Raw genomic sequence first — 25,646 nt, 5'->3', positions numbered from 1 at the left:
TTGATTAATGAAGATCTAGTAGCTTCTAATATTATTTCTAATATAATATTATTTCCAGATAAACCAACTTCGGAGAGTAGGCGGCAGTGATGTCAGAGAGAGTGTGTTCACAGTCTTGTCAAGGTATTGCTTATTGATTTTTTAAAAATGTTTTTACATTACATTTTTACTTTGATCGAGTTAAAATATCCACAGAATTGAGCTTATAGATACTTATGTGTTAACCACTGAATGTGCAAGGTGTAAAACTGCAAAATTATCTTTCAAAATATAAGGGTTACAGTACTACATTTGATCCTAAATATTTGAGTAAATAAATGTTGAATGGAAACTCACTTGAAAAAATGTCTAAACTCAGTGAGAATTTGGTTTTCAGACTTATGACAAATGAACTGATGACAGAATTCAGTTTCGCTGGCACAAACCGAAAAGATAAACAACAAAAGAGTGGCCTGGGAGACACAAATCTTTATAGAGTAATTAAAGGTACTCTTATTCTATGTTGTTCTTTCAAACTTTGGGTACTCTTTAATTAGGACAGACTTTATTGCTCAACTGCTATGATGCAAGCCAAATTTTATCCATTTATTTCAGCTTTGAGCTTAGTAAACCTTAATGGTTTATTTTTGAGATTATACTCAAGAAGATATTAACCATCATTTATTTGAGTAGTAATATTATATAATTTTCTCCTAGCTGCGGTGCTGAAGTCCCACCCTACATCAACAGAAAAAGAAATAAAGGAGCACGCAATGTGTTACTTGAAGAATGCATATGCAAGGCAGGGAGTCAGGAGATCTGGACACTGAAAATAATAGGTTTCTGGTTCTAACTGTTAGGACAATTAGACAGGGTTTGCAAATGGTGGACAAAAATCGTCTTAACTTCCATTGTAATATTTTTTTTCCTGGAAATATAGAAGTTTTACATTTTAAAATTTATATTTGAATCAAAATGTGGTTTTGAGTTAGTGTGTTAATGTAATTAGTTTGTGTTTGTCAGTACTATACTGTATATTGATGTTACCAGAATTTGTAGCTGAAGTTTAAGACTAGTTGTGTTTTTTTATGATTATTGCCCATATGTTGATTGTTGATTGATTGTATACAATGTATAATTTGAAATAAATATTTTTCAGGTGTTAATGTGTATTTTCAGAATAAATTTCTAAACCAAATCATTTCTTGGTTTACTAGTTTCTACACCTTTAAAACCTATCTCTGATGTATAATAGTCCTCTAAATTTATCCGTATAATAGAACTCCAACCATTTACGTATAATGAACACATAATCATAGATGTATAATTGACGTATAACGATAGACGTATATTTAATTCTAGACGAATTGCGGACCACATTTATATGTCTAAGGTATGCGTTTAACAGACGTATATTATACATCTTTTGCCCACTGGGTCACTCGTATTTAATACAGTCTCATTTTAATAAATTCCCTCGTTTTACTGCTTGTTTCAATGTGTTTTCATTCTTTACATTTCATTAGTGTGAAAGACACGACACTGTACTGGATACAGCGCATAGAAACTGGACGGACCTCTGTTCACGACTGAAGACACTCAGGATAAAGAGTTAATTAATTGTAATTAATGTCATGAGCTGTAATGTGTCCCGATGTCGGAGTAACTGTAATGATAACAACACATACTATTATATAAGTGAGAGTAAGAGTCAGGAGATCATATCTCTTTCTAATAAAATTGGAAATCACCTGACTAATCCATTTCTGGAAACTTTAAATAGTTTTCTTGAGATTGAAGTAACGGGACACTTTAATCAGAAAGTGTGGCTATAAAAAGCGAAGTTCCGGTTTTTATACTTGTCCAGAAACTCTCCCCGCTCTGACCTCTCCTCCAGGTCACTTCTAATGTGTCTGTTCTGGCGGGTTTCTGTCTAAAAACACGTTACAGGACTCCCATCTCCTGTGGAGACACATGTAGGGTTGTGTCAGTGCAGAAATCCCACATTGTAAACCAGTTTAAACTGGGACGGGGTACAAGTTGGATCAAGACAAGAACTGAGAGATTCATCAATAAGCCTCAGGACTCTCTCCCACTGGTGTCCTTTTCTCTCTCTCTCCATGCTGTTTCCTAAAAACCCCTCTAATACCCCGTGTACAAAAGAAGACTCGCCCGTCACTCCTGTTCTGTCCTGGTGTCGCAGTAACTGGGACTGAAGCAGATGAAGAGGAGACGTGCACTTCCAGAACTTTCCTTCCGCTCGGTTCTTCCAGCTGAGCCCCAGACGGACTTTTCCCCTCCTGAGGAAAGAGCATCTTCCCACACAAACAGCCCGTTTCTCTCGGAAACACCAGCAGCCCCCAACTCACACAGCACAGGGAGCGTTTTTACCAGCTGCGCTGCCACACGGACACCAGAACTCCCCTCGTCTGTCAGGGAACCTATAGGTAAAGAACTGGAGGATCCTTATGCGTGACCAGAATCCCACAGAACACAAAGTAGCAAAGTGAAGATCCAAAGACGAAATCCAAAGGCTGGGTCATTAAGGGAGGCAAAGGGTCCGGTAACGAGAGATATCCAAAAACAATCCAAAAGACAAAATCCAGAAAGTGAAGTCAAAAGGCAGAGCCAGAAGATTCGTAACAGGAGATCAGTCAAAAGGCTTGGAAACACGCACTGGAGAATACTACAAGAGGCTTCTCAATAGAGAGCGTAGGGATGTGTGTGTGAGGGGAGTTTAAATACTGAAAGGAAAGGGGTGTGATTGTATAATTGGTTAGGGAGTGAGAATTTGAGGAATCTGGTGCATGTGAGAATGTGATGGGTTCAATCAGGGATGAGATTATGAAACAGTGGTTCTGGGAATGCAACGGCGTTTGCGAGGGAGAGTGTGGGGTGTGACAGGGATAGAACGGCGTTTCCGAGGTAGAGTGTGGGGCATGACACCACAGAAATTAAAGTAATATATTATTCTGCTTACTTCTCATGCAGTCTTCTCAAGTCTTTGGAAGGACTGTGAATTGGCTTTCCCGCAGATGAAATGAAAAACTTCTCTGTCTCCCTTTACAGCTGCTGACCTGGGCATTACAGCTTAGTTTAAGATTAAACATCTGATAAAACACAATTAAAATGCAAGAAAGGTACATTCCAGATTTTCTCAAAATACTGTACAACATGGAAGCTATGGAGGTGGAGGTCTGTTGTTCTGTATTGAAATGGGTTTTAATGGGCTTCTATGAAAATTGGCCATGGTGTGAGTGAGTCCTGTTATGGACTGGTGTCACATGATCTGCGATAGTGCTTTGCACCCACTGCTTGCCAGGACTGTTCCAGTTCCAACACAACCCTGAATCGAGTGGATGGGTATATTAATGTAGCCATCAACTTAGATGTTCCTCGTCTTCACTCAATGCAAAGGAAGATAGCTGCTGTTTGAGGTTTTGTGCTCTTTAAAAGCAATTATTACCATTTTTGTGCCCACGTGTTGACACAACACTTTCTTTGCATCCATACCTCGACCTGTAATAGTGAGAAAATAAAAATGAATACACCAAACTGTAAAAATCCCATATATATGTAATTTACTCTTTTTGTTGTTTGAAAGTATTCTTACTGTCATGTTCTTTACCACCCCTGGGTGCTGCAGGTGGACTGGTGTCACATTATGGGCGATACTGTGCTTTGCACCAACTGCTTGTCAGGATTGTTCCAGTTCAACCACAACCCTGAATCGAGTGGATGGGTATATTAATGTATATTAATCATCTTACATGTTCCTGTCCTTCACTCTATAGGCATCCTCTCACGAGGCACTAGTAAATGTAGGGGTTTTGTGCTTAACTGGGACAATTATTAATTGTAGCAGCAAGTCACAAAAATTATTCTTTTGATGGCTATTAGAATCAACCTTGCAGGATAACTCAAACAACGTACACACGCAAATGCTAATACACAACAATACATTTATTAATTCAAAAAATGTGCATAAACATAACAGATCTTATAGAGGGGGTTAGCAGTATACAAAAGGTATATATTCAATCACGAAGAGTTACAAGAGACATACATTCCGTAATATCATTCATTTAGACTGTTTTGTAAATAAACTTTGTTACAACTTGTACATTAGATACTCAAAAGCAAGTACATGACTCATAGGAATTAAATTGCTTTCAACTCAGGTTGAGGTAACAATTGAATTCTCGAGCTGTAATGCAGAAAGTTGAATACTCATCCGCTCTATGGGGATTCAGATCTCCCGCGGATACAAAGAAGCAGTGGCAGGCTGTTGCCGTGTCCAATCGGCGCTCTCTGGCCTGGTGCAAGGCAGTGCTGGTTCGACGTGAGAGAAGGAGAAGGAGGGAGAGATTTCTGCTGCGGTGCGCTGCTGATGCTCTCTGAAGACCGGCTAGTTAGTGTTGGCTGAAACTAGCAGAATTTGCACAATTTTTAGACAGGAAGAAGACCGATTCGTTCCCGATGTAGCGCGAGTCCTGAATACTGATATTCAGCTGTCCACAGTTCCAACCGTAGTTCACTCGTTGATCAGGTGAGCGTTCGTGGTGGGCTCACGAGGCTTGCTGCTGGGCTAACCTCGGGTGGATCCTTTGGTTACACGCTGGCAACCTCTGTTCTCAACTCTTAGAACAAGGAAAAGTCCTGGCACTGGGACATACTGGCTGTTACGTGACTGTCTGAGCTGAGTCTGAGGATGTCCAGGAGGAGCTGGAGTTGTACCTGGAGGAACTACGGTTGCTCATTGGTTGAAAGTTCCATGGGCATTCGAGAATCATTTTGTGACTTACTGCTACAATTAACAATTGTCCCAGTAAATGCAAAAACCCCTACAGTTATTGGTGCCCCGTGTGAGGATGAGTAGCCATGAACTCTGACCTTGGGGTTGTAAACCACTTGGGATGAGACTCTCCCTTGGAATCTCCCAGACAGTGAGGCACCAGAGATGCCCATTTATTAGGGTGGCTGATGTGTCTCAGCTTTGGGAGTTGTTCCTTATCAGAACACTCTTATCAGCTAGAAAAACACCTTAAATGTGAACCAAATGGAATGGCCTCTCTCTATCAAGCACCACTTGAGATGAGGGAGAGAGTAACCTTGCCGCTACAATGGTCTCTCTCCTGTGTGAATGCGCTGGTGGATAATTAAGCTACTTGACTGACTAAAACTCTTCCCACACTGACTGCAGCTGAATGGTCTCTCTCCTGTGTGAATGTGCTGGTGCCTTTTTAAGTGACTTGACTGACTAAAACTCTTCCCACACTGACTGCAACTGAAAGGTTTCTCTCCTGTGTGAATGCGCTGGTGGATAATTAAGCTACTTGACTGACTAAAACTCTTCCCACACTGACTGCAGCTGAACGGTCTCTCTCCTGTGTGAATGCGATGGTGGATAATTAAGCTACTTGAGTGACTAAAACTCTTCCCACACTGACTGCAGCTGAACGGTCTCTCTCCTGTATGAATGTGCTGGTGGGTTATTAAGGTACTTGACTGACTAAAACTCTTCCCACACTGACTGCAGCTGAACGGTCTCTCTCCTGTGTGAATGCGCTGGTGCCTTTTTAAGTCACTTGACCGACTAAAACTCTTCCCACACTGACTGCAGCTGAAAGGTCTCTCTCCTGTGTGAATGTGCTGGTGTGATTGTAAGTGGCTTATTTGACTAAAACTCTTCCCACACTGACTGCAGCTGAATGGTCTCTCTCCTGTGTGAATGCGCTGGTGGATAATTAAGCTACTTGACTGACTAAAACTCTTCCCACACTGACTGCAGCTGAACGGTCTCTCTCCTATGTGAATGTGCTGGTGGGTTACTAACTTACTTGACTGACTAAAACTCTTCCCACACTGACTGCAGCTGAACGGTCTCTCTCCTGTATGAATGCGCTGGTGGGTTTTTAAGGTACTTGACTGACTAAAACTCTTCCCACACTGACTGCAGCTGAACGGTCTCTCTCCTGTGTGAATGCGCTGGTGGGTTTTTAAGTTAGTTGATTGACTAAAACTCTTCCCACACTGACTGCAGCTGAACGGTCTCTCTCCTGTGTGAATGCGCTGGTGGGTTTTTAAATTAGTTGATTGACTAAAACTCTTCCCACACTGACTGCAGCTGAATGGTCTCTCTCCTGTGTGAAGGTGCTGATAGGATTTTGAAATGCTAGACTGACAGAAACACTGCTTCTCCCTGTGCCGTAATGGCAGCTTGTCCACTCCATCTGAGCAAGGCCTTGAGTGATTCTTCCTCATCCTGTGATCATGCTGGGGTCTCTTATTCTGCAAATGCTCCATGGAATGGTCTTGCTCTGTGTGCTGAAACTGAGATTTGTTTTCTCCATCGTGTTCTTCAGTGTGCTGCTCAGCAGTGTGAATCATCTGGGACTCCATCCCCAGCTCTCTGAGACTAAAACCACCCAGTTCATTCAGCTGTTCCTCTCTTTGCCCAAGAACAGACATACTCTCCAGTTCATTAAAACTTTCAACAATTTTCTCAGGAACCAGATTATTAAACCTGTGTGTAAAGTCGTCAGATACTAAGGGATCATATGATTGTTTTAGACTCTGCAGTGACAGTCTCTCCACTTGAACAGAACAAGGCCTAATTATTATCAAGCCCTGTAGGAGCTGCTGTTGCTCCTCCCTGTACTGACTCTCCTCTCGGTGCTGTAACTCAGTACTGTTCTCTTCACCAGGGACATCAGTCTGCTGCTCTGCAGGGTCAATCAACTTGGGATCCATATCCTGCTCTGTAAGATTTAAAACATCCAGTTCTTCACTGTGCTCTTGTACAGAGACACAGCCCGGTTCATTACAACTTTGTGTAATATTGATTGTGTCCAGATTATTCATCTTCTCTGTAAAATCATCACATACTAAGAGCCCAGGTGTCTTACTCTCAGGCTCCGTCTTCATCATGGGCACAGAGTCCAGATCCTTCACACTCTGTCTGCTGTCTGTGTGCTGCTCACTAAGTGCCTCTTTCCCTGCTGCGGCAGTGAGCTCTGTCTCCTGCATCAGACTGGAGCCCCACTCCTCCTGCTGTTCAAGGAGAGCCCTTTCCCCAGCGTCGGAAAGAACACTGGCCTCTGAGCCTGTAAACACAGGACAAGAAGACACGACCTTTATAAGAAAAAACTATTTTATAGTTTTATACCTTTAGAGGTGGCTTCTCAAAGCATTTTACAGAATGCCAATTACAAAAAATACAGAAAATTAGCATGATGAGAATACACAGTTAAAGGAGACAGTAGACAGTAAAGGCTCTTCTGAAGAAAAGGTTTTTGAGTCTGGATTTGGAGTTTAGAGAAGGTGGCTCTCTGATATCCTTGGGGAGAGAGTTCCAGAGCTTGGGGCTAAACAGGAGAAGGCCATGTCACCCATAGAGTGTAGACAGACTGGGGAACAAATAGTTGAACACAATTAGAAGAGCGAAGATTGCAAGGTAGGGAGTAGGGTGATAATATCAGACCAGTATGGAGGTGCCAAGCCAAGACATGGAGAGTCTTATAGGTGAGCAGGAGGATTTTTAAGTGGATATGAAACTTGACAGGAAGCCAGTGCTAGGACTCCAGGATAGGAGTAATGTGATCATTTGCACTAGACGTGGTCAGGGTTCTGGCTGCTGAATTTTGGACATACTGGAGTTTGTTCAATGTGGATTTAGAAACCCCAGAGAGTAGAGCATTACAGTAGTCGATTCAAGATTAGACAACACTTTTCAGTCACAGTTAGTGATAACACAGGGCGTAGTTGAGCAATATTTGTGAGGGGAATGAAAGATGTTTTGACAACACGCTGCACATGTGGGTCGAACGTCAAATATCATCCCCAAGTTTTTCAATTTAGACTGAAGCTCAAGTACAAGACCATCTACAGATAGGGTTTCACACTGATTTTACAAAGTTGATGGGTGGTGCCAATAAGCATGGCTTCAGTCTTGTCACAGTTAAGATAAAGGACATTTTGAGTCATCCAAGTTCTTATGTCAGAGATGCAATTAGAATAGAGACAGCCACATCAGCATAAGGTTTGGTATGGATGTATAAATGAGTAACATTAACATAGTAATGATAGCTGAGGCCATGTGATCTTAAAAGCTTCAAGCTAAAGCTGTAAGCTTTAAGCTACACAAACACACGTCTAGTATTCTCGCAATCAATTTGGGTTGTTTAAGCATAGAGGAATAATAGAGTTTAAGTGGGTTTCTGATAATGAGTGATTTTAGATATACAAGCTTTGTCAGAAACCTAATTACTGTGTAAAAAGTAAGAATACAGAAATAATAATAATACACTACATTTACATAATACAGACACACTGACTGCACACTACAGTACATTAACACTACACTGAGAGTGAGGGATTCATACAGACACACTGACTGGACACTCCAGTACATTAACATTGCACTGAGAGAGAGAGGGGGGTTCATACAGACACACTGACCAAACGCTACAGTACATTATCACTGCACTGAGAGAGTGGGGTTAATTGGCTCCGTGAAGTTGGCCCCTCTACAGACAGCACAAATGATTAAACTCATCTCATTCGTTAGTGTTACGTTTGTGCCGTTAAAAGTAGCATTTGTGTTGCTTTCAATTCCGAGATATAGAGCCTTGTTTTTTCGGGGTCGTGACATCACTCAGCCCCACTACAAGATCGTAGCGGAACCAGACTGGTCTCATTCGTTAGTGCTGCATTTGTGGCGGTTTGTGCCATTGAAAGTAACTTCCCAGCTACTTTCGTTCCTTAGATATAACATCTTCTTTTTCAGGGGGTGACGTCACTCAGCCCCCCTACAACGTTCTAGGGGAACCGGACCGGTCTCAATCGTTAGTGCTGTGTTTGTGCCGTTGAAAGTAGCGTTTGTGCTGCTTTCATTCCCGAGATAGAGCGCCTTGTTTTTCCGGTGATCACGTGACCATGCACGGTGACTTGGACCTCCAGGAACCCCGTCTGCCGAGTTCAAGCACTCTGTTACCAGTGCGAGAATAACAATTCTGCAACTTTGTTCCTCTGTTTGCCCAGGTAGGGGGCGGCGGTGGATTTTGCATTTAATATCATTATCTTCTATGCGTTTGTGTGAACAGGAAAATTAAATTTGTCTCCAATATCATACCCGAATTAGAAGAGTTTCAAGTGTAGCCTTAAAAAGCGACATTAGCAAACAATTGTATGTTCTTACAAAGAGGCTTTAACAAACAAGTCTTAATACCTCATAGCGGTGACCTTTTTTAAAAATCATAAGAAGTAATCAGTTTCGCATTGTCTCCTTCTTAAATAAACAGGCATCAAGGGACGTGTGAAGATTCAACCTGTCTGTCGAGCCACGTATTTAATAAGATTTGAATTTGGAACTTTCTGAACCATTATTGCTCTTTTTTATGCAAAGCCAAAGTGAAAAGGAACCAGGACTTCAGGACTTTTTTTTTTTTTTAAGGGGCACTATGTACAAAGTTTACACAAGTTCATAACACATCCGAGAAACAAGAGTCTTACCATCTCACACATGAACACCGCGGCAATATTGGAAAATATTTTTATTTTCACAGAACAGAAGTGAACATATATCTAGGTTCTCTGAAAAACTGGCATTATCCACGTGTTTGTATTTACAGGGGTCTTATGCGCAAACATGAAACGATTAGCTCACAGTTCTTTTATCTGTGTTTCTAGTCAGTCCTTGGAGTAGAATACACCATGAGGGCACACCTTGACCTCTGAATACACAAATATGACTACAAGGACATTTACAGGTACCAACACACTCAGTACTAAAATTACTGGATGTGATGAAAACAATGAATGCAATTTGTTTTCCGACTCTGTCTGGTCGGGCAGGGGTGGATGTTTTACATTTTAATATAGCGCCTTCTTTTTCTGGCCTTGACGTCACTCTGTGCCGTTGGCACCATACAAAAACTGTAAGTTCAAGACCACCAGATCTTTCAATTGTGATCTCTTGATCAGCTGACCCCAGGCTTTGCAGTTGATGTTTGATTTATTATCTGCATCTCTGGCGAAGACCTCTTCTTCCAAATCGTAAGTTACTTTACAAACTAGAAATGCTATACTGTAATTATGATGCTACGTTGACATTCCCATGAATTTATTTTAAAGTAAAGATATTTGAGAAACTTGTTTATATCGCGGGGAATACCACAAAAATTAGTAAGCTTCATTTGTCGTTATCATGATATTTCTACACATGCAAGTGAAACTTGAAAGGATTTGTCACACTTCTGAATTTAAATTATAATGTTTTGTTTCTGTAAGTTTTACAAGGAGAACTGAACCCCAAAAAATCTCTAACATATTACAAATTGCTGATGTGAAAGCAGAAATGATTAAGTGGTGAATGCAATGCTTTAAAAACATCATAAACGAAAGAAGTGGTGATGGGCCTTGGTATTGCAGTTAACGTGAGTAGGCAGGTCTAAAAAATATTAATTTATCAATTTCTATCTACATATACAGAGACCTTTTGATGTGCACTTAAACTGTAATCCATAACAATGTAAAAAACTTAGTTATTTTCATTTACGTGGTGGAGGGAAGTCCCCATTACCTGTAGAGCGCTTTCACTGGGGTTTCCAGAGAAGCACTATGTAACTGAAAGGATATTATTATAAATCACGTAAAAATTGGGAAGAAGCACAGTTTAAGCCAGGTTTGGTGAAATTCATTTTTTGTTACATTTTTGAGTGTTAATCGGACTTCTCTATACTTTGCATTAAACATTTCCCATAATACCCGGGCCATGGGTCTAGCTAGGGATTCGGCCATCACATGAACACTAAGATTAAAGGGTGACATCATGGAGCTAACAAAAGAGAAGTGTAAAGCTCGCCACGATTTGTTGTTTGAGACTTCAGTTCTAAGCAATATACAGTGTTTTGCATTCATCCTTATTTCTTTCTGGGGATTTAAACTACTCATCAATTGCTTGATTTTTTTAAAACCTTGAGCGGTCCGATTCCAGGTAATGCACTACATATTTGTGATTTTTGATTGTTAATTCTTAATTGTGTATGAAAGTAGATATCAGACCTACTGCATGCAATAGCTTATTAAGGAGCTGTTGCCTTTCTATTGTTCGATTACCTGTAGAGAGGGAGAGGGGGTTTATAATGCACGTTGAAGTACCTGCCTCTGTGAAGTTCTGAGCATCTTTGGGAATGTTTGCACTGTTTACATTGATTGTATCATGTCCCAGAAGCAGCAGGCACGAAACTGGTGATTCCACTATTGTAGTAAATGTAGTAGAGTTAACCATTTGACAATGGATTAAGGTCTGCCTTCACAGAGCATAGAACAGGATAAAATGAGTTTTGTGAGCTTTATTAAGTTATCCCCTCACACAACAGAGTATATTAAGAAAGTACAGAGTTGGTATAAAATTGCATCATCTGGTGTGTTACACTGTTACCACACTTAAGAGACCAAGGAAATGTACTGGATTAAAGCTCTGCATTGTTCATTGTTATTCTGACATTGTTAAACATTTTACACATTGTTTGGTTACGAAAGTCGATGTGAGGACAGGATTTGTTTTTTTTTGTATTTTAAACAATGTATGTTGTTGCACCATAGTACTCATTCTACATATTTGCCCTTCATTCCAGGATTCATCACCCACAGGCACTGTTAGGAGGGTAGGAACTTAACAGTACTAACATTCAGGCTGTGCTGCCAGACATAACCTGACAAAAGAATATACCCAAGTGCTGCAGGGCTGCAAAGGTAACAAAGAATCAATGTATACATGCATAACAGATAAAATCACACTTAAAACCTCACACTTAGAACAATAAAATAGCACAAGGATACGATGTTTTTTCCTTCTGATGAAGTTTTAGAAAAAATAGGTGTAACTGGGGACCAAGAGCCAAGCTGTACCCTTGATGCATGCCCGACAGCATTGAAAGACTGGGTAACAGAAATCTGTGAAGAATGCAGGTTGCTTGCTGTGGACAGTGGTGATAGAGATAACCTGCATTTCCTACCAGAGATTGTTCCTCATCTCACGAGGCTTGCTTGCTATCTCCCACTCTGGATAGGCTTAATGGTTCCACTTTTCAAAAGTGTGAACATCACTGCAAGTTCAGCCAATGAGGAGGCGGATTTCAAAAACCTAATACAATCAGTGCTGAAGCATGACACTCTGCCAATGCGAGTTGAAAGGTTCCTTATGAAGCACCTAGCACCCATAGAAGGTATGAGAATATCAATGGGTGCTCATGGTGTTTCCCAGCAGTGTGAGAGGGCCGTTATCAGTGCTACCACCTGTGAGGCAGAGACATCCAGCTCTCTAGAACAGCAGAGCGGAACACTTGTTATGAGTTCTGAAAAACAGACAGAGCTCAAAAAGGACAAAGAACTGGTGTATCCATCAAATCTGAGTTGTTTGGAAAATTGGAGAGGGCTTGCTGCACCACCTAAAAAATGGAAACCATCTTCTTATCTTGTGCCTCGTTCTGAGTGGTTACAACATAGATTGTTCTATTCCTGTGAAAAAGGCTGTAGTGGCTCTGATGAGGAATGGAAGCAGCAGAGACCTGCCCCCAGTAAAAGTGAGTGGAGTGTACTGAACACTTGTGCATTTGATGTCAGTGCCTATGCAGTGCCTATTGTGGTAGCAGGACTTCTAGCAGCTATGTTAATCAGGCTGTAGATAGCATAGAAATATTTCAACTGGTGAAACATTTGGCACAGAAAGGTGTGCACAAAGATGTTTATGTTCTAAGAGCTAAAATTTTGAGGGACATTTTTGGTGCAACGAAAATAGTCAGGGCTACAACAAGTGAGGGCTGAATGTAACATTTCAGAAATCATAGCAAAAGTGTTCTTAACAGTGCCTAGTGTGGTAGCACTGAGTCGGCGCTCATCGCCAAGTTGTCCCCTCCATTGTGGAGTCACGCAATATCCCATTTGTTTCTGTAGATTTGAATACGCTGAGAGCAAGAGGAGTAACAGGGCTATAGGAGGCTGTACAGAAACAAATTAAATTAAGCCAATCCAAATGTCTCTCTCAAATTGGTGACATGGGAGATTGGCTGAGTCATGAAGAAAACACTGTCCAGTCTCAAAATATCTTTGAGAGTCAACTTTCAGATTTTCCACATAACCTAGAATTAAATGGGAAGACCTTCAAATTAAGAGGTGTCACTGCGGTCTGCCCACTTGCCAGCAAACATGTCCTAGGTCATTACATTGCATACTGCAAAAGACACGACTTCATCTGGGATAAATTTGATGATCTAACAAAGACAATCAAATCTGTATCTTCAGTGGTCAAGGTGTGCCCTCACGCTGTATTCTTTACCAAGGTCTGACCAGAAACACAGATAAAAATCTTCACACGTCCCTTGATGCCTATGTTTATTTAAGAAGGAGGCAATACGAAACTGATTACTTCTTCAGATTTTTAAAAAAGGACAATGCTATGAGGTATTAAGACTTGTTCGTTAAAGCCTCTTTGTAAGAACATACAATTGTTTGCTAATGTCGCTTTTTAAGGCTACACCTGAAACTCTTCTGATACGGGTATGATATTGGAGACAAATGTAATTTTCCTGTTCACACAAACGCATAGAAGATAATGATATTAAATGCAAAATACACCACCGCCCCCTACCTGGGCAAACAGAGGAACAGAGTTGCAGAACTGTTACTCTTGCGCCGGTAACAGAGCGCTTGAACTCGGCAGACGGGGTTACTGGAGGTCAAAGTCACCATGCATGGTCACGTGATCAACGGAAAAACAAGGCGCTATATCTCGGGAACGAAAGCAGCAAAAACGCTACTTTCAACAGCACAAACCGGCACAATCCCAGCACTAACGAATGAGGTGAGTTTCATTGTTTGTGCTGTCTGTAGGGGGGGTAAATTCACGGAGCTTACTATTCGAATGAAGAATCTCTATCTGCTCGTTTGTTTAAGTGTTTAGAGAAAATTCCCATGACACTACTCAAAACTTTGCCCCTCTACTGAGCATATACTTTATTTTCCCAATATAGGAAACAGAGCAAATAAAAGAATCACCATTTAATTACATGCAATACCAGATGCAATCTCTTACCATCTTAAGAGCAAGAGTTCACATGATAGTAAATCAAAACCTGATAGTTTCCACAAAAAAAGGGTCTCTTGCGAGATAAATATTCAAGAAGCCGCTACAAATTATCATCTGGTACCTATTTTTCTATGTATATCACCATTCTCTCTTGTGTGTTAGACTTTCAGCAAGGAAAAGTATTTTTTCTATGATCCAGAACCTTGAATTGCAACAGAAAATGGTTTTATATATATACTATGTAGCAAGATCTCTCAGTAACAAAAACAAAACCACAATAATTATTATAAGAAGGAGACATATTCTCCTGGTTCTGTGGCTGAATTATATATATACACATACAACAAAGAATATGCAAAATCTTTGTTTTAATCTGAAATTTTTTATACAAATGTATAATGCAATCACTTTTTCACACAAGGCCATATACGTTTGGATTTTTTTTCCCTTAATTATAAAAATCTTCATTTAAAAACTGCATTTTGTGTTTACTTGTGTTATATTTGTCTAATATTTCAATTTGTTTGATGATCTGAAACATTTCAGTGTGACAAACATGCAAAAAAATAAGAAATCAGGAAGGGGGCAAACACTTTTTCACACCACTGTACATATCACAACCTGTTAAATATTCACTTTAAATTCATGAGCTCTTAAGCCCTATCTGGTAGTGAGGATGAATCAGATGTTAAATTGAGGAACAGTAGCTTGAGCCCCACCCTCCAGACAGACTGAGAAAGGGTTCACTGTCACACAGATGAGCACATTTGACAATGCAAGGCTCCGAACCGCAGAAGCCACAAATCCTGCTCTTGTGTCAATGTTAGAGGTTTTATAAGACATTCAACACACATTTTTTTATTGATTCATGGCGTAACTTGTCCTGCCTATTCACTAACATTATAAGAACACGTCCCAATTTTCAAACTGTACCCTAAGTCCTTCCTCCAGGTCCACACCTCCATGACACAGCATAAGAAGTGTGGACTTCAAGTACATGAGGATTTGAGAGGCACCGTTACAAAAAGGGGGGCATGGGACAACCCCCAAGTGACGTCACCGGTTTGTTACGCGGGTCAAAACGCTTCCTGTGGTTGCTGCTGCTTTTGCAGTGACTGAGTGCATGTGGACAGAATTTCTTAAATATGTTTTTTATCCTTTCACCATTCGCAGGCTGATGAACTTGAATCTCACCGCGTCTATCCCTGAACCAAAAGGGAGTGACGCGTTGTGTTCATTCGTGTTGAGCAGACTCGACTCCAAACGGGCAAAGTAAAGTAGGAAAAACTCGGTGATATCGCCCTGTTTATCCGCGGCTTTGTGTTACTAAAGACATTTCAACTCGACTATCCCAGTACACAAATGACAGTAGGAGGAAAAACATTCATTCGCTTTCTTTCAATGCAAACTAGGCTGAACCTCAAAGCTTTGTACTACTGAATACGTCTACTATTAAATATTCCATCTACAAAATATACTGCAGGTTAACCAATATTATATTCACCAAAATGGGGTGGCGAAATCAAATCTGTACGTCAAAACATTGTACCTAGAACACAAACAGGATGAATCTGAAAGTAATACATAATCTACAGATGTAAATAATACATACAGCATGAATACCTAAAGTAGTTCACGTAGGGAGCTGCATCAGTATGCGTAGGCTGCAAAGGAACAAGTAGAGGTATATTCCTGTGCTGAAAAGAAAAAAAAAGAAACATTTCGGCTGTGGAGCCTTCTTCAGGCGTCAAAACCTTCTTCCACAGCTGAAATGTTGTATCTTCTCTTTCCGGCAGGGAATAAACCTTTACTTGTTCCTGAACCGAAGGTAGTCGAATTTATGTAATTTTGTTTTACATAAAATATGCAAGTTTTAAAACCGTAAAAAATAATATTTTAGTTTCCAATTGTGGGGGGAAAGCGAGCGCTGTCTTGACATTAGTGGTTCTATAATAATTAAGCCTGCTTTACTACACCAGCTACATCACCTCTTCATTGGGTATTCCTCAGACTATATTCAGAAGACGGCAAAACAGAGCACAAAGCAACTCATCATAGCAATTAACAGGGTCAAGGAGGAGAAGCTGACCGAACAAAGTTGTAATCATTTTCTTAAGACTCTTTTGTGCTCTCCAGAAAATTGAAAAGGGCAGCGGAGGACAGTCGGGGATGTAATTTCGCGAAAACTTTTGTTCTGTCTAAATTGCCAGTATTTAACACTGCACTGGAGGGGGGTTAATACAGACACACTGACTGGACATTCCAGTACATTAACACTGCACTGAGAGAGAGAGAGGGGTTAATACAGACACACTGACTGGACACTCCAGTACATTAACACTGCACTGAGAGAGAGAGGGGTTAATACAGACACACTGACTGGACACTCCAGTACATTAACACTGCACTGAGAGAGAGAGGGGTTAATACAGACACACTGACTGGACACTCCATTACATTAACACTGCACTGAGAGAGAGGGGGGTTAATACAGACACACTGACTGGACACTCCAGTATATTAACACTGCACTGAGAGAGAGAGGGGTTAATACAGACACACTGACTGGACACTCCAGTACATTAACACTGCACTGAGAGAGAGAGGGGTTAATACAGACACACTGACTGGACACTCCAGTACATTAACACTGCACTGAGAGAGAGAGGGGTTAATACAGACACACTGACTGGACACTCCATTACATTAACACTGCACTGAGAGAGAGGGGTTAATACAGACACACTGACTGGACACTCCAGTACATGAACACTGCACTGAGAGAGAGAGGGGTTCATACAGACACACTGACTGGACACTCCAGTACATTAACACTGCACTGAGAGAGAGGGGTTGATACAGACACACTGGCTGACTGGACACTTCAGTACATTAACAATGCACTGAGAGAGGGGTTAATATAGACACACTGACTGGACACTCCAGTACATTAACACTGCACTGAGAGAGAGGGGGGTTAATATAGACACACTGACCGGACACTCCAGTACATTAACACTGCACTGAGAGAGGGGTTAATACAGACACACTGGCTGACTGGACACTGCTGTACAATGCGGTACATTAACACTGCACAGAAGAGATAGTTACCGCCACGTCGATAAATAATCTGCCCACAACCATATTTCCAAGACTCCAAAGTCTCCTAAATTGGCTTTCACATGGAGAAAGTGTATCAATTGACGACATATTTCTGTCCACATTTAAAGAACAGTAATAACATTAATGAGAATATAACCAGACCACAACTAGTTTAGTTCGCAGAAAAGAATCCCTCGGAAACATCACCAACCTTTCCTACTTCGCTCTGCATCTCTCCACTACAGTTTCAACAGTGAGGAAGTTAAAAACACCGTTTTTAAACACAAAGGTTACTAATTAAAAGTCACTGCACTTACACGACGGCTCCGTTTCTTCATTTGTTTCTGCAGTGATTTCACAGGGAGGCATGAGTCCAACATGATCCGTCCGTCCCTGATCTCCTCCTGCTCCCGACTCCTTCTCCCACAGCTGCAGTCGCACTTTAAAGGTCTCGTTTTCCTTCATTCGCGTTATTTCTGTCCCGAAACTGTCCTCCACACACTGTGTGATATTAATCACGGCCCGACTCACCAGGATCTGGGAGACGCTGCGGAGTTTGTCTTGAAACGAGACCTGGGAGTCAGACATCGTGTTTCGGAAAACTTCTGAAACTTCATACACGAACGATTTGAGCAAAACCTCCATGAAACAGTGAAGCTCGTTTTCCTGCTTCATTTGCGCGATTTCGGCCCCGAAAACATTGTCGACAGACATGATTTTAATCAAGACTTGTCTCGCCAGAACCTGGGAGATCCGGCGGAGTTTTTCTTCAATCGACTTCTCGGAATCATCTGTCCGGTTTCGGAAAACTTCTGAAACTTCGTGCATGATCGATCTAAGCACAGTCTCCATGAAAGAGTGCACCTCAGTTTCCAGATTAAGCAACAGATTCTCCATTTTTTTCAGAGTCGATCTGAAAAACACAAACAATTCCTGCAGCTGCAGTCACTGTAAACACGTGGGTTTGAACACAGAAAGCGAAACGTGGTCAAACAGAGGACTTCCGGGTTATCAGATGAACTTTCCTTAGTGACCGTTGCTATGAACCACAAAAATATTAGTCGAATAAAAATAATCTGAAAAAAATAGTCCAGAATAGATATTTGTGTTATATTATAGTGTAACGTATACGGCCGACATTTTTTTTTATTTTTATTAAATGTGTAAATAATTTACAAATACAACTACAGGAGCAGAAATGGATACAAGAAAAAAAACACGGACAGAAAAAAAAAATTAACTGCCAGAGGTAACGATGTAAATTATATTTTTTACATATATCAAATGTTTTCCTTGCTTTAGCATTTTTTTCATTTTTATAGAATTTAAATAATATTTCAACTCCATCTGAAAAGTACTAAAAAGGGGAGTATTATTGGACCATTTTGATTTTATGAATGTTAAATTTACTAAGAATGACTAATAAATTTGGTATCAATAAATGCTTTTTAAAAAAAATTATCTTACACAGTACAATATCAAAGTCCTTAAACCTAAAAAAAACACCTTTAAATGCCTACAAACAAAATTGTGCAAGTCCGTCCAAACCAACTTCACAAACACACACCTTACAACTAAATGTACCAAAGGTTCCCTTTCAGCCCGACAAACAATGCACAAATCATCCTGCTTATGCTTAAATAAGTACTTTAGAGAGTACTCATTTAACTGGATAAAACCTATGAACAATTTTAAATGATATCTTTTTAACTTTATTTGTAATACAATATCCAACAGGAGTTGTCCAAACTAACTTCCAATTTATATTTTCAAATGGTGCAATCCAAAAAGATCAACTTGACGCACATGCCTTTCCTGTATAAAGTAAAAATCATCTCTCATTTTTTTACAAAACAAATCGCTTTTCTTTTTGCAACATTTCGAATACCATTAATTTCATAGAAACATCTACCTTAATTTCTTATTTATTCCGCACATCTGCAGTCACTGTTTACATGTCTGCATTGTTTACTTGTACGTTGTCTACTGTTTGTACAGTATATTGTCTTGATGCACTGTCTGTACTTTGTGTAAAGTATCTATATCTATGCTCTTGCAGTCTCCTTCCTCACCGCTCCTGCTCGCTCGACACTCAGTCTCTATGCCTGGGCTCGTTGAATCTCTGTCCTTAATGACTATATGAACAAAAAATAATTTCTGGTTTACAAATTTGACACCCACTCAATTCAGAGTGCACATGTTTCTTGTTACAGAGGGGAAAAAATGCACATGAAATTTCTCATGCTCACCTATAAGGCTCTGCATGGCTTGGCACCTCAGTACCTGTCTGAACTATTATCGCCCTACTCCCCACCTCGCAACCTTCTCTCTTTTAATTCTGCTCTCCTATCTGTCCCCCAAGCCCATCTACATTCTGTGGATGACAGGGCCTTCTCCTGTTCTGCCCCCAAGCTCTGGAACTCTGTGCCCAAGGATATCAGAGAGTCACCTTCTCTAAACCCCTTCAAATCCAGACTCTAAACCCTCTTCTTTAGAAAAGCCTTTACTGAACTGGTTCCATTCTTCACCCCTCTGCTTTTCTTAGTACCACCATCCACGGTCTCCTCTATATATTGTAATTGTATTTTTATTTATTGTTGTTGTCATTCTGTAAAGAGCTTTGAGAAGCCTCCTTTTAAGGTGCTATCCCCATGTACCCCATGTATTAAGAAGACCCCACTATTCCAGTATATTACCTGTAGTGTTATATTCAAAAAAATCATAAAAAATAAAGAACACTTTCACAACCCAAAGCAAGGTTGTATAAGGTGAGGGGGCTGTCTGGTGTGTGAAACACTTGGTTGTAGCATTGTGAATGTTGTGCTTCAAATGCTATTGAGTCATGAAGAGGACCTCCCTATCCCAGTGTATTGCATGTCTAATCGGTGCCGTATTGAAAAAATCATTAAAAAAAACTGAAAGAGGTTTCACAACACAAAGCAAGGCTGGGGAAGGTCAGAGGACCTGCTTAGTGTGTAAAACACTTACCTGCAGCATTGTGGGTGCTGTGGTTTAAATGCTATTGGCTTGTAAACAGCATCCCCCTATCCTAGTGCACAGTGCCACATTCAATAAAACCAGGAGAAAAAGAGATTCACAACCCAAAGCTCTGCCAGTCTTCTGTGTAAACAATCATAGACTTCATGATTTGAACATCATGGGTGCTGTTTTTAAAAAGCTGTTGAGTAAAGAATAGGAATTTTCCTGCAGAATGAAAACAGGAAATAAAGAAAGGGTTTCAGAAATAAAATAAAGCTTTATTCCCATGCTGACAGTCTGGGTAATTGGAAACTGCTGTTCTGCTTCCTATGGTCATATATGGGTTTTTCGCATGAAACTCTGTTGAGCAGTATTTCTGCGTTGTGAACATGGTATACAGCGGTCCCCCAGTGTTCCAGATGGTGCGTAATTGCGCATCAATCAAAACCCCAAGTGTCAGAAAAGAATAATTAGCTCACTGATATGTTTATGGAGGGGTTGTGAAAATTTTCAAAGTCGTGGTCTTTAAAATGCATTTGGTTTGAAGGCGTTCTGTGCTATATGATATGTGATATGGACACAAGAATATTCGTGCGTGGAATAAAAAGACAAACTGAAGGCTGTGAGAACATTCACAATGTACTTTATACACAGAGCAATTGTATACTGTATACAAAGCAATTGTTTCATAAAAACGCTACAGGCGTGCCAAAATCGTTTTCGAGCTTCAAGCTAACTTTACCCCGGTCAAAGTGATGAAGACACAGACATTCAATGAAAACAAATTTGATTCACTCAAGGCTCCGCTCTTTTGTTGTGATGTCATTTTAATTAATGTTAGCTGTGATTAGGTATCGTTTTTGTCTCTTTTAACTTAAGAGTTAAAGAGTTTAAGAGTCTGCTCCTTTCTTCCTGGTATAGAAATAACATGTTCCATGTTTACAACCACCACTATAAATTATTTGTTCAGCTCTAATGCCTGTCTGCCTTGACAAGGCATCTCAAAATGACATATTAAATAAGAACACAATCCTTCCGGTTACCATTCCTGTGGTTGGAGCGTTGTTTCGCCCTTTTTCGTTCTTCTACAATATTTACAGACAGGGCTTTATCACTGGGGTTGTACAGAACAAGTGTGCATCGGTCCATGAAAATCATCAGTACTGCTGTTGTTCTTTGCGTAGTTTAATCAAGAGCACTTAAAAGATGCAAAAAGCTTTCAAATAAAACAGAACTGAAAGACAGTAGAGTAAGGAGGTAAATAAGCACTCCCCCGTCGAGGAATTAACCACCGTCGCCTGTGTGAGTGGATATAAAAATAACTGATTCGTTTTTGCCCAGTCTCTGGAAGCTTCAATGCGATTATTTTTCCTTCCTTATTTCTTCATTCCCATGAATTTACTCTGTAGTAGGGGAAACGCGAAAGTGGGAAATTGCAGACATTCTCCGTGAATACATACCACTGGGGATGTAGCTCAGTGGTAGAGCGCATGCTTTGCATGTATGAGGTCCTGGGTTCAATCCCTGGCATCTCTGCATGCTTTATATTATTGTGCTCACATCGCAATCTTCTGTTGAGTGAGAACTCTTTGCTCATGTTCATAAAGATCCAGGTTTACACAATTAAGTTCAGTCACACACGAAGTGCTACAGTGTTGCTCTGCTGTTTTAAATGTAACTCCAAAGCATTTAGTACTGTTAACTACAACAAATGATTTGAACTAATTTAACGTCATATTCAGGAAATCCAGAGAACGTCTCTACACTTGTAGTGGCTGTTGAAGAAATCACCTGTTAAATCTCACCCGGGATTTCTTGAGAAATCATTCAGCGAGTGAGTCCTCCCTCTGGACTCCGCACTAAACTGAAAGCTGCGCGAATTCCTCACTGCGTGTCCTGTACTGTTACAGGTGCTCTCGTGTAGATGTGGAGCACAGCCATAAGGACACTTTGAACTTTTTCTGTATGTGAAGGAAAAAGCAAAAAAGTAATGAATAGTATTAATCGTATAAAATATCCATGGTACAACTCGAGAAAGTACTGAAGGACTAAACAACGACTTTTGATGATTACAAGAGATTCAAGAAATACAACCGTCCGCACACGGGCTTGGATCCTGAATGCTTAAGTTAAGACAAAGCGAAGGATACGAACTGTAAACTCTCTTCACGTCTTACAGTTTATGAAATAAAACAATTTCTTACTTTCTTAAAAATTTCTTACTGCTGATAGACGATTTATTGCATTTTAACAAAATCACAATTACAAACATTTTGGGTTAAATTGTTATTCACACACTCTAACGAAGATAAACGTTAGTGTCTTCCGGTGTGTGAGCCCGTTTCTAATAAGAATAAAAAATAAGTTATATACATTGAATAGTTCTACTTTTTATACTTACATAGTCTTATTGATATTTCAGTTAAATATTTTCTTCTGTAGTAATACTAGTCTCGATTTACAATTTTTGGACATGGTGCATCTTAAATAATTTTGATATTAGTTTCGGTTTTGGAAAATTGCACCCAGAAGCTACCAAAACTGGTAATGTTCACAAGATGTGTAATGCAATAGCAGCCTTCTGGGTGGAAAACAAAAAGTATTTCTTGGTATGAATCCTAGCTCATTTATAGGCGGCATTCTAGAACTTCTCGCTTCAGAAATCCTGTCAACGCATCGTACATTTCTACTCCATCAATATCAGCAGTGTTATCACTACCAAACGCTAAGAATAGATCCTGGCAATACTTCATGAGATCTTCTTTGGAAAATTGTTTATTTTATTTTAAAACATATTTTCAATACCATCCCAAAAGTCGAAGGTTTCAATTGCATGCAACTGATGAGATCTCTCTTCGATGGAAGTTATAAGTACATCCAAAACATGTTTCTTGTGGATCCAGAAGAGGATCATTATGAGGCTCAAAACATGCCTGTCTCTTCTTTTTTTGAGGATGAATTGATTATTGAGGTGTAATCATTGGTTCAAAACCCAAATCATCTGGTATCGCTGTTGTTTCTTTGATAGTTTATTCAAATCCTTCAATTGATCTTTGATATTGAGGGATAATATCATACAAATTGTGGTTTTCTTTTAATCACCAATTTTATTAAAATGTCACCTACTTTTACAGATGTCTTGCATTTATCACAAGATATAACAGTTCCCTTGCGTCCTCAGGTAAAATGTTTTAAAACGTACAACAGAAGTACAATTTACTAAACAGCATTTATGGTTACATGTATATTAAAATGAAGGTACATATACCAAGATATTAAAATACAATTGTAAAGATTTGTGAAGTTTTCCACCAAATCTGCACTGTAATTTTGAAGTATTATAGCTGAGAATGCAAGGTGAGTATGAAGATCAAATTCTAATTAATTTCTTGGAAGCTGCTGATGTTGGTCATTATTGAGCATTCCAAATCATATTCACTTAAGTACTAAATTGATTACTTCTTGTAGCTTGAAACGTGCACAATATTTGCATTTCTTGCAAATATCAAGATGTTTTAGGTGTCACTGAGAACAATAATCGAGTTTGAGCAGATATTATGCTTACATGGGAATCACAAGACGTGCTCCTCTAGGTGGGCTTGAACTACCAATCTTCCGCTTAAGAGAAAGAGTAACAAGAACCAATGTTTTGCCAAGTAATTTGAAGACCTAGATAAAGAAACGTGGTGCAGAATGAAGAAGCACGGACAGGGTTTGAACTCTCATAGCCCAGATGTCCACCTACTATACGATGTTAATGGAGGCATACATGTTTCCATGGGATATTTACTCCTGCTCCCAAACCAATATGCTGCAGCGATATCTGATGATGATACTGTCACTGGTTGTGAGCCATGTGTTTCAGCTGTCAGCCTACTATACCATGTTCAACCAACGCTAGTAATATTACTGTTGTAGTAGAGGAGCAAGAGAGGTGCAGTCAGTAGAGCTGGTGACCCTTAAGTTCAGAATTGTGGATTCAAGGTTTGTTTGTGTCCTTTCTGATCCCTCTATTCTTTTAGTAGGACAGTGCAAGCAAGACGTGATAGCATACAGTGACAACCCAATGTCTTATGTGCTTTGTGTAATTCAGCTTTCTTACCACTTTGGGGCTCGATTCAGATATCGTTGTTAAAGCAAGGGGCGAGCAAAGGCTTTCCTAAATCAAGGTTGGTGTGCTCACAAGTAAATATAAACACTTGAGCGTTTACTGTTTGAAGACCGCACTTTGTCAAAATACTGCTGTTTCTTAATTTCACATTATGGTATTTAGACAGGCAAAGTAGTGTAGCCCTTGTGCAACTTTGATTAGCGTTTGTTATTCGGTTTTGAGGTTTGAGGAGCGTAATGCAAATCGAGCTTGCGAATAGAAAATGAAACAGGAATCATTTCTTGGGCTAAGAAATCCAAGAAACATGGAAACCCGTGGATTTTAACAGTACGGAACACTCACAAATCACGGTGTTGCTGCTTTTATATTTCGGTCTTTGACTTTTGAATACATACCTTACCGGAAATCTTTCTTCACTTACAGACAGCTCAAAAAGTTCTTAAGGCAGAAATCGGACCCCATCTAAAAGTTCCTTTCTGCTAATCACATTTAAGTATTGACGAAGCATTTTCCTGCCCATCATGTTCTTGAAAAGTGGTTTCTCTGTTTTCCTCCTATTGTCATTGTCAGCACAATAAGACAGGAACAATGCACAAAAAATAAAAAAAGTAGCTGTCAGAGTAGGATTTAATCCCATGTTTCCATTCAGAGACCAGAACACCCAACCAAGATGGAAGACATCAGTTCTCAAGTCTGACACCTTAGACCCCTCAGCCATCCTGACAAGCAATGACAAAACCTGTGCTGAATTCACCAGTAGTTCACTAAACTGAGTTTCTTCCTTGAACAGATTTGCTTGTCTACAGAGTAAATTGCAAAGTCCAGGTGTGCAAAGCTCATGGAGACTTATTCACAAACTCTACTGCTGTAATAAATGCAAAAGGATCTTCCACAAAGTATTGGTTGGGGGGGGTTCACACTTATGCAACCAGGGTGTTGTAGGTTTATTAGTTTCAATTATTTTTCCAAAAATTTTCTCTTGAATTTTATTGGTTGCAAGGTCACATTAAGGATGGAAAGACATCTGACATGATTTATCTTGATTTCTGGGTTAACATCACAAAAACCTGCAATTTCAATAAAGGTGTGTAGACTTTTTATATGCACTGTACAGTCACTTCCTTTGTTAAGCGCCATGGGGCAACCTGGTTATTGTGAAAGGCGCTATATAAAAATTAATTTAATTTAATTTAATTAATCCAGAGCATCAAGGCACTTTACAAAACATGCATAGGAAAGTAGAGTATAAATGTGTAAAACCGTAGTTTCTGAAGTAACTGCTTGGATAATCCAACTGCCACTGTTGTTACTGCTTCTGCTGCTAATACTACTACTGTTACTACTACTACCACCATGACTTCAGATTCTTATACTAATTCTGATACT

The 25,646-nt window shown here is 39.9% G+C and overlaps 2 protein-coding genes and 1 non-coding gene across 3 annotated transcripts in view; 2 read left to right on the top strand and 1 right to left on the bottom strand.

Annotated features, from left to right (window-relative positions):
• The window catches only part of LOC148825555 (antigen WC1.1-like), a 219,990-nt gene that overhangs the window by 166,086 nt on the left and 28,258 nt on the right, over positions 1 to 25,646 (top strand). The window lies entirely within an intron of this gene.
• On the bottom strand, positions 3,925 to 18,067 carry LOC148825557 (uncharacterized). The gene is made up of 2 exons (XM_088926202.1): positions 17,488 to 18,067; positions 3,925 to 7,085 (listed from the first exon to the last, which is right to left on the bottom strand). Exons 1-2 carry the CDS (start codon positions 18,065 to 18,067, stop codon positions 5,098 to 5,100), a joined length of 2,568 nt encoding a protein of 855 aa, XP_088782328.1. The 3' UTR covers positions 3,925 to 5,097.
• Positions 21,614 to 21,685, top strand: trnaa-ugc (transfer RNA alanine (anticodon UGC)). Its single transcript has one exon. It is a non-coding gene; the product is annotated as a tRNA-Ala (tRNA).

Source organism: Atractosteus spatula, chromosome 10, assembly GCF_055471065.1.
Source record: "Atractosteus spatula isolate fAtrSpa1 chromosome 10, fAtrSpa1.hap1, whole genome shotgun sequence".
Lineage (NCBI taxonomy): Eukaryota > Metazoa > Chordata > Actinopteri > Semionotiformes > Lepisosteidae > Atractosteus > Atractosteus spatula.
Note: the sequence above shows the minus strand (reverse complement) of the source record. Positions and strands in the feature narration are given on the sequence as shown.

Excerpts from the sequence above, each read along its gene's own strand:
- LOC148825557 (XM_088926202.1), bottom strand. The coding sequence starts at position 18,067 with ATGGAGAATCTGTTGCTTAATCTGGAAACTGAGGTGCACTCTTTCATG. Across the intron at positions 7,086-17,487 it reads TGAAGAAACGGAGCCGTCGT|GCTCAGAGGCCAGTGTTCTT; the intron begins GTAAGTGCAGTG and ends CTGTGTTTACAG.